Raw genomic sequence first — 20,087 nt, forward strand, 5'->3', positions numbered from 1 at the left:
AGGGGATAGTCATAGTTTTAGAAAATCCGAAAAAAACAGCATTTCATAAGGCACCTATATTCATAGAAAAATCAAAACTTGAATCAAAATTGTACAGCTCGTATTTTTTTTAATTATAAATTTTAAGATAATTTATGAATGCTTTATATATCCTTCGAGAGAAATTAAGATTGGAATAATTAACCTTCGCAAACTATATTTTAATACCTGTCAGACAGGAAAGATGATGATAACTAGACGGAGACTTTTATAGTTTGTGATAAAAATTATTATGTTGAAGATAAAAATCAAGATTTAATAAAGTTGTGATGTGAAGAAAGGAAGTTATAATTCAATGATAAGTATTTTCTTTTTAAGATTTGTGATAATATTGGTGAAATATTAAAATAGAAAGATTTTTTATTACTTTGATGATGAAAAACAGTTGATTGGATCTTGATAAAGAAAAGATTATAAATAAATTATTCTGTATGAATTTAATATATCTCTATACTGTAAGCAAGCTTACAATTAGCTCGACAATTGAAGAATATTACAAATATTGTACGTTATTGAATACATTTTGCAAATATATTCTAAAATATTAAGTAAGCGTGCAAAGTGGGCAATATCTGTTAGTACCTTCTCGACGTCTGAGGTGAGTATCCTAATTCCATATTGTGAACATCATATCATCCAGTAATTGACAGAGATCATATATTTTCATTGAAGTAAAAAAATATTTTATTTAAGGTGGTCCAAAAATTCATTAGGATTTTTAAAAATGTTTCTGCACTAACTCTTAGTTTTTTCTGACTTTTTTTTGTTTACAAATTGTTACGGTCTTTTCTCAAATTTCCAAACTTTTTCAACAATGTGTTATTGTTGATAATTATATTTTTTAGAGTAATGCTAGAAAGTCGCGATTATTTTTAAATTTTCAACCTTCCTTTAGTAAATAAATCATTTCTAAGTTTTGTTTTCATAAAATAATGTCTACAAAAAAAAAGATTGTTTAACAAAATTATTGCCTTAGATGTTCGTTTATTACTCACTTATACCTAAAAAGCTAAAGAAAAGTTCAAAATTTCAGAAAAAACGCTTTAAGCCTTTGGTTATCAGTAGAATTGGTGTATTAAAAACAATTAGAACTGGAACAAATTGAAAAAAGTTAGAATTAGCGTTACAAACTCGCGATACCCAATTTTTCAGTAATGAAGGTTTTTAAGACCTCTAAAAATAGCCTATGGTTTGAAATTCAAAACATAATTTTTAAATTGTACTCTATAGCTAAATGTAAAGAGAAATTTTGAGGGACAACTTGACACGCCTAATATTGACGGTTTTGTCTGAAATTTACAGGAACCCTTTTTTTCGGGTGGAAAATACGTGTTAAACTTCATAGGGTTTTCGGAACCTCTCAATGTTAAGTTATTTCAAAACAAAAAATTCATTCCTTATTTTCTTTTTGATTCAAACCAATTTGTTTGTGGGTGGGGATACAAGCATAACAATTTTAAAAAAAAATTTGTACCGCCCTATAGAGTATCTGTCAATTACTAGCAGCATGATTTTCCTAAATCCTAAACTGATATACAAACTCCAAAGCTCTTCATTGCAGAAATTATATTTCTTTGCGACGTGAAATTTTAACCCCACAATTTACAAATAAAATTATTTATAAGAGAAACTTAAGTTTTACCAACAACTCTATCGATAATTGCTTGTGTGACAATTTTCTTTGCCAAGTTTTTAGCAAACAATGAAATTTGGTCCCCAATGCCAGGTTTGGGAGTCGTAGGTACATTTCCTGAATATCCTCCCTGAGGGTAGCCTCCCGGATATCCACCCTGAGGATAACCTCCAGGATATCCACCCTGAGGATAACCTCCAGAATATTCACCCTGAGGATAACCGCCAGCTTGATTAGGATAACCAGTATATTGGTTTGGATTTTGAGCAGGGTATCCAGAACTTGGATAACCAGAATTTGGATAGCCAGAATTCGGGTACCCGGAACTTGGAGAACCTGGATTTCCGGCGTTTACGTTACCTGCACTTGTTTTTCTCATTGTATCGTCTGGATATCCAGATCCACCGGGATACCTTGATCCTAATGGATATCTAGAACCTGATGGATAACCTGAACTAGATGGATATCCAGAGCTTGATGGGTAACCAGAACCTCTACTTGAAGAAGGATAACCAGATCCTCCAGGGTATCCTGCTCCTGAAGCATATCCAGATCCACTGGGATATGCTGAAGATGGGGTTCTAGAATTTTCTGAGTTAACTGAGCTTGCACTTGATTTTTTCATTGTGTCATCAGGATAACCAGATCCAGAGGGATATCCAGATCCAGAAGGATATCCAGATCCACCAGGATATCCTGAAGATGAGGTTCCAGAATTTTCTGGGTCAACTGAGCTTGCGCTTGATTTCTTCATTGTGTCATCAGGATAACCAGATCCAGAGGGGTATCCGGAATTCCTACTAGGACTTCCAGCAGATGTAGATCCTAATGGATATCCAGATCCTGATGGGTAACCAGATCCTGATGGATATCCGGATCCTGATGGATAATCAGAGCCTGACCTTGAAGGACTATTAACTGTAGACTTCGAATCTTCACTAGGATACCCAGAAGAACTAGGATAGCCTGAACCTGATTTTGGATAACCAGAACCAGAGGGATATCCAGAATTTTTATTATTATTAGCGTCTGGATTAACTTCTTCAGGATGTCTGGAATCAACATTTGCGTCCGATCCACTAACAGGAGTGGCTCTTCTCATCCTGTATAATAATTCGGGTTCAACGGGATATACTTCCTTGGCGAAGTGCCCATAGAAATCTGCGGAGCCACCATTCCTCAGGTCATTGAATTCGGAAATCGTATTTCCATCGAGAATCTCTTCCCCGATGTTGTTGTCGATGTGCCAGGGTGTCGCCTCGGATTCGTCCCAATTGGTCTCTGTAAAAATGTTGGAGACTGTCTTCTTAGTGGATGTATGTTATCCACATACCCTTGAGTTATATGTACTATATATCAACGTACCATGTTGATATATAAGCACCGGAAATGGAGAAGTCCATGGGGAGATACCATGATGAATGGATGTTATTCCAAGAAGCAAGAAAACGCAATGAGTTAATACTATGTTGTTAATATTTGTTATAATGGTTTTCCGTGAGTTGCCCTTGAGATTTATATATTTTCTTTACATGCCGGAAAATATTTTACGGAATTTTTTTCATTAAACCAATTAAAGTTTCCAAATTTCCAATCATATTCCGAGTACGGGATCTTGTTCGCCAACAAAATTATTATTTAATATCAATTTGAACTTGAATTTCTCTAAAATTATATTTCATATAGGTCATGGACTACATGTACTGAAATTTTGGTACGAATAACCGGATTTTTTTGGAATTAATATCGAAAGCTAAAAAAGGGCTATTTATACCAAAATTTCGGTAGTTAGTTCGTTAGTAAAAATTAGTGCCAAAGCTCCATGCATCTTCAGATCATGCAATTATAGATCTCCTGGATATCTCATGACTTTCATTGTGTCAGTTATTGCTTCACTTTGTTTATTGCAGTACTAATATGTTTATTAATATTTTATTATTACGAAAATCGTATACATTTGATATTGTCAAATTTTTTGGTATATCGTAACTTACAATTGTTCTTACTTTATTCTTTATAAGTATCTCGCCCCCTCTCTAAGTACATCAATAAAGGCACGTATCTTAACAATTATGGCACTGGTTTATACGAGTATCAAACGTCAAAAAAAACAGATGATTATAAAATTTTTTTAAATCCTTATAGTCGAAAAAATCAAAAGACTTTTTAGACCTAGATTCTTTGTTATGGCTTTCGACACCCATGAAATTGTAGAGTATAAAATCGATTAAAACCTTTCAGGCTTGTCTTTAACTTAGTTTCTGAATAAACTACTGAACTTTTGCTGCGTTGAAAAGTACACGAGTTTTAAAAACCAGAATCGAAGCATTCGTGGTTAAGAATTAGTTCAGATGAACTAAAACAGAAAATTAAATTGAAAATTGCTGGGCTTTACGAGAGGTCCTTTTTTTAGCATTGCGACGGTTTCTGGAAAATCTGAAGGTTACATTTCCTCGGGAATCTTTGGAAACGTGTGTCTTGGGGTCGCCCCGTCCTCGAGAAGCAATATTTCCATATGTATTACTCGGGGATCTGTAATCAGAATTGCCTCGGGAACCGCCTCCAAAAGTCCTTTTCCACCAGGAATCATTTCGCCCACCAATCGAATTGCTAGGATAATTGGGGTACCGACTTCGAGGCGGTGGAGTTGGGGTTGTTGGTCTTGTCACAACTGCTGGTCGACTGTAGCCTGGCGGTCTTCGAGCTGCTGGTGCTGTCAAGTTTTACATTTTTCAGTTTTTAATTCAGTTTTAATCAATGTATTAAAAAATCAAGCCTAAAATTCTTGAGAAGTATTTGCAAATCATCCCTTGAGGAAAAGAATTTTATTTCAAGAAGATTTTGTTGTAAAAGTACATACTTTTCTATGAGCAGAAACACAAGGCATTGTAAAAGAAATTTAAAAAATTAAAGTACGTTTTCAAAAAATAAATTCTCATTTAATTTCAAATTAGAATATTGTTCCTGTCGGTTATTTCTTGATTTCAGTCAAAGTGAAGAAGAAGAGTATAGTAGTCTTCTGACCAAATATTTCAGCCTAATATACGTGTATCGATTGCTATCTTTCGCAAAAGATTTAAAAATAAAAAGATTATTCTTCAAAATCTAATTTTTAACATTATAATATTGTGAAACATTAAAATTAAACAATTTTAAACTTGAAGCATTTAAAAGTGAAGTTCAGACATTTTGCAGTTTCTAGTTAAAATGTTCCAAAATTAAAATAAAAAACGTTTCTTCAAAATGCAGTATTTTACGAAAGAGTATAGATATTCGGAATTTTTCATTCGACGCGGAAAACCTTGCTCTTTGAATTGATCTAAGAAAAATTAAAAATTCGAAAAGTGAAAATGTATCAATATGTACTTATACATCTCGTGAATTCCGTTACTAGAAAACCACTGCCTCACATTGAGAACATTTCTTTAGGAAAAATCGAAGTTTTGAATTTTTTCCGAAACAAAACATTGTAAAAAAAAGTTGCGATAAAAGTTGAAACATCTGGAAAAGTTCTAGAAAAAGTACTTCATACTATGTTGCGACATCTTGCATCGCGTACGAGAAAAAAAAGGAATAAAAAAATTTTCCTAACTCAAAAATGGTTTGGAAGCATAAAACTGATAGAATGCCTTTTTTCTATTAGCAGAAACTTTTCCGAAGTATTGGAAAAAATAAAAAGGCTGCGTTTTCCTGAACATTTTCTTATTTTTTTTATCGAAATCGACGGAAGAATTACCATTTTCAAGTTTGGAAAAATTTTGTTCCTTTAAATATATTTTTACATTTTTTCTGAGACAAGACGTAAAATATCACAAAAGAGCAAGATATATTTTTTGCAGAACTTTTTTACATATGTAAACTTTTACCTGAACATGTAGTGTACCTTCCCGAGTAAAATGCTTCGACTTGAGTTCGACTTTGTTATGTCTTCAGTTCGTCTGCAAGACATCGATGTCTGGCTGCGTCTCAAAACTGAGGCGTGACATACGTCTTGTTAGGGCAGGTATACACTCGAAGTTATAAACCACACGTGTTGGAGTCATAAAAATATGACTCAAGAGGTAAATGTATGTCTTCAAGACATAAAAACTTGTCTCCAAGGCATAAATTGAAGTCTGGCTCCGTCTCAAAACTGAGACATGCTCAAGTCGAACTTTTCGACTTCAGCATGTCTTGATTGGGGGCAATTCAAGTCGAACTCAAGTCGAAGCATTTTTATTCGGGTTTGTTTCCGAGAAACATGCAAAAATTTAGATTTTCCGAACATATTTTTTTTAATGTTAAGCAGTGGATTACCAAGAACATAACTTACGATATATGTAGTGCATATTACCATCTATTTCTAAAAAAAATTGAAAGTAATGTTTTTGAGAATATCTACTTTCAATAATTTTAGAAAAACAACTCTCGCCTTAAAAATACTGAACTCTTAAAAAACCTTCTGTCAATTTTAAAAAATTAACAGGTAATTTACGAATAATTGTAAAAAACCGAAAAAAATGGTTTATTTAACTGAGTAATACGCGTTCCTAAACTGGACATCTCAGCCTATTTTTAAATTGAATTAGTCATCAAATTATTTACTATTGAACAATTTCTAAACTCAAATGTATAAATGTTAAATTTAAATGTTAATTAAAATGTTGAAAACGTAAAAATATTAACAGTTGAAACTTTATTATTCATTATAAAAATATTAAAAAATTGGAATCTTGATATTTTCAAATTTAAATATTCATAACTGTACAATTTTAAAGAGGCGTTGATAATTAAACATCCTTATAAAAACAGAGAAAAATCTTAAATGTTGTAATCTTTCAAAGCACAGCTTTACAAATATGTCTTTTCAATTCATAACTTTATCATTGATAACGCTTGAAATTGATTTGTTTTTATTTATTTAAATATCTTCACCCTAAAGTCAGTGATCAAAGTAAACGAAGCGTCAACTTCAAATATTTTTCACCTAAAATCGTATAAGATTGAACAATAGTACATGCACACTAATAATAATCTTCTGCAAAAGAATTAATTAAAATAAAAAATTATATTTTAATAACTGAAAAAGTAATTTAATATTTTTACTTTTGTTAAATTATGCGATTGTTTTTATTTCTAAACCTGGAATTTACACAAATTAAAATAAAATTGATTGCAGAAAATTTACTCAAGTTTATGTTACATTAAGGAATGTTTAAGAGAGAAAATAGTAACTTGTCAAACGTTTCTTAAATTTATATTAATTTTACCGTTGTATGGAATTGATAAATTTTATATTTTCTATTAAATTGTTTATATGTTAAAGTATTTTGAAATCAGTCAGATTTTCCAATTGCTAAAATTTTAAGTGTGCGTGAAATTAATGAACTTCCAACTGAAACATTCCCAAAATGAAATACTAGATTTTAATCACGAGGGGTTTTCACACGATTCTTCACTGAGTATTGCATCGTTACATACGTAAAATAATTGTGAAACACGGGATGTCGGAGTTCAATTTGATAGATACTCATCATGATACGACGTACTGCGTATCAAGGAAAATTGACACAGCTCTGGAATGAATACAGAACGATACGATTTCCGTTGGAAATATTCGTCAATGTAGTTTAAAAAATTGAAAACATAATTAATTTTAGCTTTAAGGCAATATAGTTCTGAAAATCTCAACTGATGAAAGAATATTTCACCGACATGAAAATATTAAGAGAACTACGTAAAATACATGAATGGATTCTCTTGAGTGAAAAATACATAAAAATTTTGTTTCCAAATTCCTAAAAATTCTAATTAAACGAGGAAATACCAACATACATAAATTATTCAAATAAAAGAAGGATAGCACAACGAAAAAGCACAAGTACCATTTTTGTGAAAATGAGATTATTGGCTAAAAAATCCAATAAATTTTAATGCACATTGTAACAATATAATTTTTTATAATATGATTTTTCAAGTTATAAACTTTATTTGCAATACTTTGTAAGTAGACCTTCGCTTCAAGCAACAACAAAAATTCTATCTCCCAATTTTATCGGAACCTAAAAATATTTTTAAATTCCAAATTTTTCATCCCTCAATTCAGCACCGTCATTTCCGTCCCTTGAGCCCTTTATTTGTGCTACTTTTCAAGGGTGTCAATAATTGAATCAGTAATATTAATATTGTAACACCAATCCAAGCACACATGCTTCACTGAATACAAAAACTGAATACTAGTGTTCATTTAGGTATTGAAAAATCAATTAAAGCCTTCAATTGAATTTCTGTTGTGAATTGGTTCCATCTTTTTATTTTCGTCAACGTAAAAGTAGAGTAAAGAAACATAAAAAATATAAATCATCAAACAGTCAAAAAACACTGACATTCTAATATGTGACATATTTCATACCTTAAAATTAAACAAGCATACGTCGAAAGGACACAAAATGTATCCTAGTATTAACTTAAAACCTTTACTTTACAATATTGTCATGCCACCTTCCCTTCATTTTGTATAAACAGTCTGCATTCCTGTGGAAATGGTATATTTTCCTTTTGCTTATTTAAAGTATAATTTTTTACTCGAATTTACTTCAATCTTGTTGAAAATCTAAAGTAATGAAGATGTGACACTTGTCTAAAACATATAATAAATTATTTCTTCTCCTGACAAAATAAATTATTTACACACCACTTATATTGAGGACGGCATACGCAATTGACACAGTTATTCCCCTAAAAACACACGCCCTTTATTTATAATTCAATAGGTTGAATTTGATTGAAAGGCGGGCATAATTAATATCAGAATAACTCATCGAATGACACAAATAGACAATACAAATTTTTTATTTACTTATCGATCCAGGGCCAGCCTTAAGAAATTCGAGGAAGGCACGTAATTTTTAATGGAAGAAGTTACTCTTCTTCAGGAGTTTCGTACAATTTTCTTTTCTTATGCTTTCTACTTGTGAAACACTTCGCAATATAAGGCAGAGTCGTTAATTTATTCAGGTCAAAGGAATAAAGTACGAAAAGAAAGAGTTTTATAAAAAGAACCTTATACTTTTAAGATTTCCTTCTTGTATCTTTCAGCAGAAAGCAAAATATGTGAAAATAATTGAAATGATCAATTGAAGAAAAAGTTATTAAATTTTATGAAGGAATCTTATCGAATTTTTAGGATTAAAATTCTTTTGATGGTAAACTTCATCTTTCCCCATCTTCATTATATAAAATTACGAGGGTCATTTATATTTTTGTGATTTTTGGAATTTTAAGTTTAATCTTCTCCAAGTATTCTTTTGGCTGTTAGGAAAAGAATTTTAAAAATGTTTGCAAAAAATCGTATACAGTCTAAGCAATTTTCTATCATTTTGTATAAAATGCTATAATCGGAAAATAATTGAAGTTAAAAATTAATATAGTTTTTTGCTAAATTATAGAAATAAATTTGACCTATTTTGTTTTCAACTACAATTCTTTTCGTTTATATAGTAACTTAGTACAGCTTTATTAATTCAGCGTAATGTAGCAATACAAGTAAAAACTTCTCCTTCTAGATAAGGTTAATTTTTAGATTAAATTTTCCTAATAATCCTAATATTCGGTTTCTTTCTACAAAAATCACAAACTAGTAACCACCCTAATTAATTAGAGGTATATTTCTAAATACTTTATAAAATCTTTGAAAGACCGTCCCTGAGTCGTACTGGAATTATCACTCTTATTAATTACTTTGCAATTCGAAGCATAGTTACAATGTTTTTCGTGACTAAAAGCCAGAATGTGAATCTGATTCCAAGTCTATAAATGATTAATACTCATATTAATTACTATTATATACAATGCATATATAATAAATATTAATTAATATCAATATTAGTCATATTTTTAAAATGATCGATTACAGGTACTATCCCACTTCAACCCAAGCGGGCATCGGTTTTTGTATTGGATTGTATTGAATGATCAAATTCTTCAAATTTTCGAAAATTCCTCAAAATCACGATAATAATGCTGTGCTCGAAGCCGTGAGAAGACCAAAACAAATAGTCACTATCATCATCATCATCATCGAAGAAACAAGAGATGTTCCAGAGTTTCGTCGAAAACCAGAATTATAATTTCTCGTATTGGTTGGAGGGTAGTTTGGTGAAGGATAATTCGAAGGAGGGTAGTTTGGATAATTGGGGTTTCTCTGTCCATTTGTTGGTTGTTGAGGGTATCCAGAGGGATACGCAGGATAACCTCCTTGACCATATGGATAAGCTGGTTGATTATTTGGGTGATTTGATTGGCCAGGAACAGGCATTCGGTCGTGGGTTGGGTATGGTGGATAACCGTCGTTTCTTCCCGGTTGCTGATTGTTTCCTAAATTCGAAGAATATCCATTATTATTTCCACTCGGATGGGAGTTTCCAGATCCAGGATTTCTGTTATAAGGTGGATATCCCAGATCCGAATTTGACCCTGAATCCGCTGGATGATAAGGCTTTGCTGGTTGTCCAAAAACGTCTTCAGCTGGTGGTGCATTGGCATGAGCGTAGGGGTCGGAATTCGGATTTTGAGATCCATGGTCTTGAGGATTGGCCGGCTGACCATTCACGGTAGATACTCCTGCGGAATCGTATCCTGGAAGAGTTTGGAATTGCGGGAGGTTTTTCATTCGTCCTCGGGGACTAGGGGTTAAGCAGCAACCAGAGAATGAACTTTTAGGGTTTAGATTCATGTCCAATTATTTATTCGGTGCTATTTGTTTTTAGTATCGAAAACTGGGGTAAAACTGACCAAAAAATTTACAAGGTGGCCGTTTTAATCCCATAAAGAAATTCCCTGTCATTTCCCGTTTCGCAAATATATTTCACGGTTGATCAAATTTCCATTTAAAATAATAAACACAGAGTTGCGAATCATTTTAAGCAATTCTAAGCTAAAATATTAAAAATTGAATGATAACATTTGTGCTATAAACTGAACATTGCTTGAATTCAAAGTTAAAATATTTTCATTTTTAATATTTTAAAAGTCCTTAAAAAGCTTCAAATTTTATTTTAATATCTTGAATTAGAAATATTTCCTTAAATTCTTCCAGATTCATTTTTAACACGTTTGAACATATTTTTAAATCTTTTTAAATATTTTGTTGAAATTAATTTTTCAAAATAAAAATTTACTTTCCATTTTCCGAGGAATATAAGGAATTCTTTGTTTATTCTTTGGAAGCCTTTCATAATTTTGAAAAAAAATCTAAATATTTTTAACGAAATCTGCAAAAATTTATATTTTGCCTTTTTATATCATATTTTAAATTAAAATTTTATATTTTAAATAAAATTTATATTTATATTTGTACCCAGGTTTCGGTACAAATAGCCGGATTTTGTCGGTATACTTAGACACTTCGTTTAAATTATTTTAAATTTTGTATTAATTTTGAATCTTTTCAGACAATCAAAATATATCTTTAACTTACTCGAATTTTTTCTAAGAATTATAGACGTTCAATTTTTATTACACATCGAAATCCAACAATTTTACTTGTAAATTAAATTTGTTAAAGTGGAACCATTCAAATTGTAGCATTCAAGTTTTAGTTTTAAATATTTCATTTATGATCACTGATTTTACGTGAACAATAAAATATTTTTAAATATTACGAAATTGTTATTTTTCGTAATTAAAATATTTTAAATTTTTAAATTGTATACTAAAACAATATTTTTAATTTAATAAAAGCCTTTAATCATTAATATCCTATTCTGAAATTATTTTAAAATTGAAAATAGTTTATAAAGTTTAAAACAGGCGTTTAGATTTGTTCAACAACTAAGACTTTCCAATTCAAAACGTTTAATTTTTCACGTTAAAATTCTGAAATTCTTAAATTTTGAACTTATTCCGAATCTCTTTGTAAAATCAATTATTATTCACTTGTTAATCTTTAATGTATGGTTCAATGTTAAAAATCATTATAATTTATACTTGTTTGATCAACTAAAAAGGATTTTTATCCAGATTTGTCGATTTAAAACGCCACTAATTTTTTATTTTTTTGAAGGCTATAAAACTGCATTATAAATACTACAAATGAAAAATGTACGCTCAAAAGTTAAAATCCAACGTAGAAAATTTTGGACGGTATATTTAAAAAACAGTTGAAATCAAACTTGGACAGATATTTTCTAAAAATTTGTAAAATTCCCGGTCAAAAAATTAATTCACTGTTATTTCCCGGGTTTTCCTGGTCTCATAAAAGTCCCAGTCATTTCCCGGTTTTCTAGTCCTGCGGTTACAATGAATATAGCAAATTTGTTACTACCAGAGAAGCAAGAAGGTGAACATTAACCTAGGTATATAACAGGAAAGTTTTGTGTAATATAGAATTCCCCTAGCATGAAAACAAAACTATTTTATGATTGTATCAGAGGACCATATTTACGCCGGATTACCTTATTTTTTTAATTATAAGGCTCAGCTTCGAACAAAATAAAAATGGTGCATTAAGATTTTAATCACAGATTGACAAAAAAAATTCACGAGAGATACCTAACGGTTTAAAAATAAAAAATTAATTTCATCATCTCTTCTAAAATTATTCATAAAAAAGCAATTATAAATCATTTGTTTACAATCAAGAGCAGAGCGAGAAGAATCCTATTCAGGAGATGTTTCCTTAAAAATAAGAGGGATTCCAGAGAAACCCAATAAACTCTGAGCTTGAGGAGAATTTCTCTCAATTGGAATCGATTGATCCTAATAGAGAAATTGATTTCTCATTTCTCTGTGTGCTTTTTTTAAATGAAAAATGTTACATTTGATCTATTTTTTAAATAAACAAGAGGCGTCAAGAACGAGTTATATAGTTATATATACAAAAAAGGTAATGTAGAGATAATTTATAATATTTTGTTAAAAATGCTAAAGAACCATTACGAAGTTGAAGGCTTTACATTGGATTATGTATTATCTTTGACTTTTAAAATTAAAATAATTACTCTAACTAATTTTTAAACAATCGTTTTCTTATCTCTTACAACTGGGAGTTGTGATTCTGTGTGTTGTTTATTTGTAAAAATTCAGTTGTGAGAGCAATACGAAGTTCATGTTGGTCGGTCATTCTCTGGTTGGCCTCTTGCAACGATTGGACAATAAACTATTCTAGGTCGAATAAATCACACATAAAGACATTTGAAGGACCACATTTGGAGTCAATTTATTACTAACCACCACCGGAAAAAGTGCTTGCATCAAGAAAATAAAGTGAGTGCTCAGTGCTTGAAGCGTGCGTCATACAAGCGCTCAGTCATCGAATTTCCAGAAAGCGATGTTTTTAATGCTTAGTCTAACTCAAAGGCAAAAATTTTTTCGGTTTTAACTCTATAAATGTGCAATATGAGCAAACTTCAATATGAAAAAGCTTATGAAGGAAAAGTGGAATTACAAGCTCACATGAAAAAAAGAAAACCTATAAAACACATACAAAAACAAAAACAGTCGACTGGTTGGGGTCAAAAATTCCTCTATTTCTGGAAAAACCCAGAAAAAGTTTTGTTTTACTTGATCAAATGAATAGCATTTTTCGTTATAAATACTGTTTCACAAAATCTTTATTTTAACAGAATAAAAAAGTTGCAAAAGGCTCATAAAGATTTGACATGCAATGTACTTGTATATACTTTTCCTTTGCCTTTTCTAAAAGAAAGTTACGCTTTTATTACTATCCACAAAGCTTATATGATCAGCCCCCCCCCCCAGCCAGTTTTTTCCGTAGCAATTTTGTTTCAACATTACAAAGAAACTTTTCAATCACGAACCAATAACATGCAAGATATTATATTATTAATGAGTTTTTGATTGTCAGCATTGTTTGGTGTCTAAATATGTCACTACTTTTAGGCCCATTAAATACGACTTCGATATCCTTGTCCTCATTATTGTTCTGCCTGGACAGGAAAATATGGGATCGATACTCAAACTCCGCGTATCGAGGTCTACAATTCTAGCAATAAGTTATACCAATATTCTAAATCCATTCAGTAAAAAGGTGTAAAATTGATCGCTACTTAATACGAATTGCTTCGTTCTGTATCCATCCCGTATCTCAACAATACATTCTACTTACACATGTAGGAAATTTACAAAAACCCATGTTAACATCTATGTATATACAAAGTTAATCACAAGTTTTATCATTTTGAAAAGTATCCAAAAACTATTTTAGAAAATGATTTACATGCACTTGCCACGTTACTTGACTTGTAGTTTAAGTTTGAGAACGGATTTAAGATTGAACAAGTATAAAATTGTGCAAATATTAGAATAAGAGAAAAAAAATCAAAATTTACACGTTTGAGTTTGCAAAATTAAAAACACAATATTCACAATCATCGACAAACACTTTACAACTTGGTCTGAGAAACAAAAATGAGGTTTTAATGACTCACCTAAACTTCCTGAGGCGCTCACACAAACTGGTCTTCCATTGTCGGTTTTACAATATTGGCCACTTGGACAGATCAGAGTTCTGCAAGTTTGCTCTGGAAATTTTAGAATGACTTTTTATTATTAGTTCATGAGATACTGAAAATTTCTAACGGTTCTTGAACTCGTTCTAAAGCTGAACTTCTCCATTTTATAAAATTATTTAAATTCAGATTTCATATCATAAAATCTGCCGAAGGTTTGAGGAACTTAACAAATCATAAAATATTACATAACTTGTAAAACAAAAAATCCAAAATGGTTAATTATGAAACTAAAAATCAAGCTTATAACAGATTTCAAATGTTTGGGCAATGCAGATTGTATTATTTTATTTTTCTTTCATGCCTGAAGCTTTTATAAAATTCGGTAATACTTTCATTTCGAATTCCTATCCGGAAAAATGAAGTTTGAGAAAGTTTTTAAAATGAAAATAATAAAAAGTACAAAATTGTTAGATTTTGGGAGATACATAACTAAAAGCATTTATTAGAAATATACGAGTATATAATCGAAATTTTATTGCTTTATCAGTAAATTTACAAGTGCAACTTAGATTTTGTAAAATAAAAATTTTAAATAGATAAATTTATAATTTAAAGCGCTTGAAATTAAACCACTTGAAAGTCATTATTTTTAAATACAATTATAGGAGCGTTAAGAAAGCTCAAATAATGTCAAGTTGCATTTTTTAAAATTTAAACCTTTGAAATTTGAAATATTTTACATGCAATATAAATAATTTTGAATTACAATGGCAAAAACATAACAATAAAATAGTTTTTAGCAATCTGCGTGGCATTATATATTATTAAGGAACCAATTTATAAATCTAACTTGTTTTTAGAAGTAAAAAAAGTCATAAATATAATAAATAGAACACAGGGTAAACGGTTAAAAAAATAGAAAGTCTTACCTCCCGATCCAGCCTTTGAGCAAGTTGGGTATCGGCCACAACCACTGCGGGAGTATGTGCAAGGATCTTCAGCCATTATACAAATCTCGTTACTCGGGCATCCAATATCCTTGCAAGTCCTGCCATATTCTGCAATAAGAAAAAATATTTCAATAGAACTAATGCAGATTCCAAAACGCATACATTTGAAATATAAATCTGCATGTATCTCCAACTGAGCGCACAGAATTACTTAAATCACTCTGTTCACACAAAAAATGAAAAAAAAAAACGGCCACGAAATCCGAAAAAAAACCTGTGTAATCCCAAACACGTAACATCCCCAGAGATCAACTTTTCAGCAATATCATGTGAATATCACCATTGGAAACGAAATTCCAGGTGGAGTAAAAGAGCTAGAGAATGACAGAGAAAAAGAGAATGCACTGCTCATAATTCTCTGGAATGATACATCGAAATGAAGATAATTTGGAAAATGCAAAATGTTATATTATTAACAAGAGTATCAGATTTTTAACTCAAATGACTAATTATTCAACTGTTTGGTTGATTAGAGAAAAAACAATTTTTTATTTAATAATGAACGTGTTTTATAAGAATACCCCTACGCCTTTTATTGGAATATTTATATAATAATATTCATATGATTAATCACTTATTAATATTTAATTAAATATTCCATATAATTTGGATTTCTCTTTTATTTTAGATATCGAAACTATTGGTTATTGTTAGGTTCAGTTTTACAATAAATAAGTAATATTAGTAAAATAAAGATATTTGTAAGGTGTTCTTTTGATTATTCACTTTGAATGTTTTCATGAACACGAGGAACAAAATCAAGCACCCAAAAACATTCTTCGATTCTCTTATAACAACTTAAACTATGAACATTGAACACAAGGCCTGAAGTTGAAAATCGAAGAACAGTAACTTATATACGAAAAAGTTTGTCTGGGCTAACTTCTGAGTCGATATCAGCACCTTTAAACTCATTGCTGTACTCTCTATATTTCGGCAAGGTATCCCAAGACATATCAACTCAATATATCGTGAACTATATTTTAGGAAAAAACCTTCTGGTGAATCATATAATGATTCCCCAATAACATTCGGCAACGGACCTTCATCTGTACCTCTACAATGCGTCTCGAACTACTCTAATAAGTTTGTCTTGGACAAACCGCATAATATGTTTTGCTCAAGAATCAGAAGTGCGAACCACTCTTGTATCGAAGTAAATTTATGCACATAGTTCTTGACTATCGGCACAATTGTGCCACATCTTGGTCAGATTCATTTATCCACTTTATGTAAAGTGGTTGAATGACAAGTACAAGTCTAGAGTTATTTAATTCGTTAATGGCACTTATTTTCAGTTCAGAATCTGTTCCATTCACTTTTATGTTGGTGAAAAGTTCTTTTGGTAATGTTAATTTAAGCATGCATAGTAAAGTATAGAAGAAACTCCAAGACTATCTGAAAATAATCCAAGTCTTGCTGTAAATATTGAAATTCATCTAAAAGCCATTTATGTTTGTAAGCTTATCTGGATATACTAACGTTTTCGAGGTGTACATTGAAAGAAATGAATTGCTGATACAGTTATATTGCGGGTTAGATCAGCAATCTGTATTGGCTGGCATAGACATATTAATGGCTGATCTAACGCGCAATATGATTGTACCAGCAATTCATTTCTTTCAGTGTAACCTTTATTTGAGAAAGCTTTAATGAAGAGATTGAAATAGTGCAACTTAGAAGTACTCACTACTCACGGTGAGTTTACAAAAATATTAATCCAACAGACGACCATCCGCAATGTTTTAATGGGAAATGTTTTCTGATGGCAATAAAAGTCTGTTCCAACGAAAGTGAAAATATCCGCCACAAAGCACTTTTTTACGTTAATTTTTCCATTTTTTTAGCAAAAATGTGAAAACACTTCCTATTTTTTTTCTTTTTTTGGTACCAAAAACAAAATTTTGAACATTTTCTTCATGGCTAAATGCATGATTCTTTAAGATAGAAGCCATTTTTATATAATTAACATTTAATTTGTATTGGAAAAGACTTCTATCGTTTTCAGGAAACATATCCCATTAAAAAATTGCGGATGGTCGTCAGTTGAATAAAAATGTTTTCAAACCCATCCTGTACTACTTCTTTAGTAAACTTCCTATTCTCTTCTATCTCTTGAATTATTTCTAGGGCACTGTAGCCCAGAAACTGTTTATTCAAAGAAATTTCCTCTTGTGATGAAGGATTTTTCTTGGCGTGAATGGATTTTCCTCTTAAATTTGAGATAAAGATATTTTTCATTTGTCTCAACAGGAATGCTTTTGCAGCAAAAAATATTCTCATGCTACTAACTTTATTCAGCCCTGCAGCCAAGCGATTCTGTTTGTGTAAAAGGTATATTCACGCGGTTCAAAATAAAAAAGGCAATAGGGCGATGCTTTTGCTTCAAGACAAATTTTTATCTGAGTGAAGAGCAAAGTAATATCTTCTTGTTGAATCAGAACTCTTTACTGTACCGGAAAATCATATGATTCAACTCTTAGGTCGAGGAAGATCTAATCTTGATAGAAGTGATATGAAGCTGACCGCTTATTTTACAATTCTGGAAGCATTTTTCGAGGAATCAAACTTTAAGGCAAACCTTATCGAAGAACTGTTACGATATGTGGATCCTTTTCATCTTTTCATGTGCATCGTAGTCGAATATTAGCACTACTTGGTATATGAAAGATTCGCAATTAATGTCATCCACTGAAGCCACTCACTTTCATACATTTTAGTTCTAGATTTATATGAGAATAGGAAAGATAATAAATCACAACACTTTTCAATCCAGTAACATATTGGCTGTTTTAATGAATTTGAGGAGAAAGACGATAAAGTAGCTTCAGCAGCACTCGTTTACTCTCTAAAATGGTCTTCTATTTTGCATTTCTAAGTACCAAAAAAAGTCTCAATACATAAAGATAATAGACAAGAAAAATAAACTGTTCCGTTGGCGTTTCATATCGTTATAATGACACTTGAGCAATAATATTTTCAACAAAAAAAGTAAAAACATTTACAATGGTTCATTCTTCGTCAGCTTGGACCGCTAGAACTCTTTTCAGGTTTCTATGTAAAAAAATCATAATATTTTTCTAAAAAATCACATTTACACACATTTTTCTCAGCAGAAAACTTTACAGACATTAATCCTTCACTTAATTCAATGATGCTTCATTGTAGACTCCACGCTGGGTCCTGAACTAGATGTTAAATGCAGAAAACAAGTAAGGCCTTAAAATATTGATTTTATACATCACTTAGCTGCATTTAGCATGCAAATACAGAAAAAAGAACCTCATTAATTTTAGTCTACGAATGTTGGATAGCAAGTTGCAAAATATAAATTCAATCTAAATTTTTCATTTAAAAAATATTTTATGTTACTTTGATATAGCTTACTCCAAATTCTTATTTTCCGTTTTTAAATTCCTCAGCATTACATTACTAACTGGAGAAACAAATATGCTCAACAGAAAGTTAGAAACTCTGACATCATAGAAATATCACATAAGTTGGAACAGTAAGTCCTGATAACATGTACTAAAATGTCACAGGTCACATAAATGTACAAGATTGGCTCTTGAGTTTTTTTTCAGTAATTAAAAGCATGCGATAACCCTCACAGGGTTATTTCCGTTTTCTATCGACTGAAACTATTCACGTTGAGCGAGAGAAGCTGGGGCTTAAAAATATTACATCGATCGTTATTTCTGTCGCTATTATGCATTTAGCCTGCACCTTCCATAACGTCATAACACGATAACGCAGCTAATCATAATTCTATTGGAGCTTCCCCCTGTATCTCCATCGATTCTCAATTATCGGCACTACCACCGTCGCCACCGCAATGACCACATTGCCTCTTTCCACCATACTACCAGCATCTTTCCGCCAAGTCACGTCCTTCTTTTTTGCCCTTCTGACCCATCCCCTATTTACCAACCCTCGAGGATGTCAGCGGTTCACATTTACTACTCTTTTCATCAAAGATACCAATTTAAACCTCACACAATTCAACAGGATGTAATCTGCGATCGAAAAGGGGGAATTTTTCTTTTAGAGTTCGTCAAACGACTTGCCGACATTAGGTTCCAAAATCGGGACTTCAACAAATATTTAAAGTTTAATGGTTTTGAGAGAATTATATGCGAATCCAGAAGAGAAAATATCTCTTAGTCTTGGCTGAATGTAGACAGGTGGACAAATATTGTTATAAAAGAGATCCAATTTATGTAGTTGAGGTTTTCGAGGTAAATTTACAACTGGAGAGACTACTCATATTTCAACTAATAAAATTATTTATTTCTGACAATTATATTTTCCGCCTTCTTTTTTTTAAATTAAGAGATATCTCACTTGTATTGAAACTTATATAGAGATGTTATCGTGTAGTATGTTTGTCTCTTTTAGTCTATTATACGTGTCGGATGTATTTACAATTGGCCAGAGACGAAAAGATATGAAGCAAATTATGGAGATTACAAAAACAAAACAGCATGATATTTCTGAGTGAAATGAAGTAATTTAAATTTGGCATATGAGCGACGTGAGAATACAGCAGAAGTCTTGACATTTAATTCTCACTTGCATATTTATTTTAAGTATTAGAAGTTATTCAGAGTTAATTTGCATTTTCCAATATCATCGATAGAGATCATTATTTCCGTCTAAAAAATAATAATAATTCCCAGTACCTCACTGAAAAACCTAGTTGGTTGGGACAACTAACAAAGTAGTATGCCCAACTATTTTAGTTTGTAATATATGCCGCTGCTATTAAAGTGGTTGAGGCTACTACTTTTATTCGCAAGATTGGTAGTAGTTGCCCTTACTACTTTATTTGTTTTCGCTACAACTTTCGATTGTAGGTACTACTTTCAAGCAGCTGTGTTTACTACTTCAAATAGTAAGCGTTACTACTTCACTTAGTAAGTCTTACTATTAACTTAGTTATTTTACAAATAA

The 20,087-nt window shown here is 31.2% G+C and overlaps 1 protein-coding gene across 2 annotated transcripts in view; it reads right to left on the minus strand.

The window, feature by feature from the left end:
- Nucleotides 1-459: 459 nt before the first annotated feature.
- LOC117171898 (protein SPT2 homolog) overlaps nt 460-20,087 on the minus strand; it is a 39,996-nt gene continuing 20,368 nt past the window's right edge. Inside the window, exons 3-5 of one of the 2 annotated variants that reach the window (XM_033359547.1) lie at nt 15,054-15,182; nt 14,101-14,193; nt 460-2,953 (exon numbers count right to left, since the gene is read on the minus strand). In XM_033359547.1, coding sequence (XP_033215438.1) covers nt 1,671-2,953; nt 14,101-14,193; nt 15,054-15,182 — 1,505 coding nt within the window. In that variant the 3' untranslated portion in view covers nt 460-1,670. Of the gene's footprint in view, nt 2,972-14,100; nt 14,194-15,053; nt 15,183-20,087 lie in introns of both variants that reach the window. The other variant, XM_033359546.1, reaches the window with a different exon arrangement.

This window comes from Belonocnema kinseyi, chromosome 4 (genome assembly GCF_010883055.1).
Source record: "Belonocnema kinseyi isolate 2016_QV_RU_SX_M_011 chromosome 4, B_treatae_v1, whole genome shotgun sequence".
Lineage (NCBI taxonomy): Eukaryota > Metazoa > Arthropoda > Insecta > Hymenoptera > Cynipidae > Belonocnema > Belonocnema kinseyi.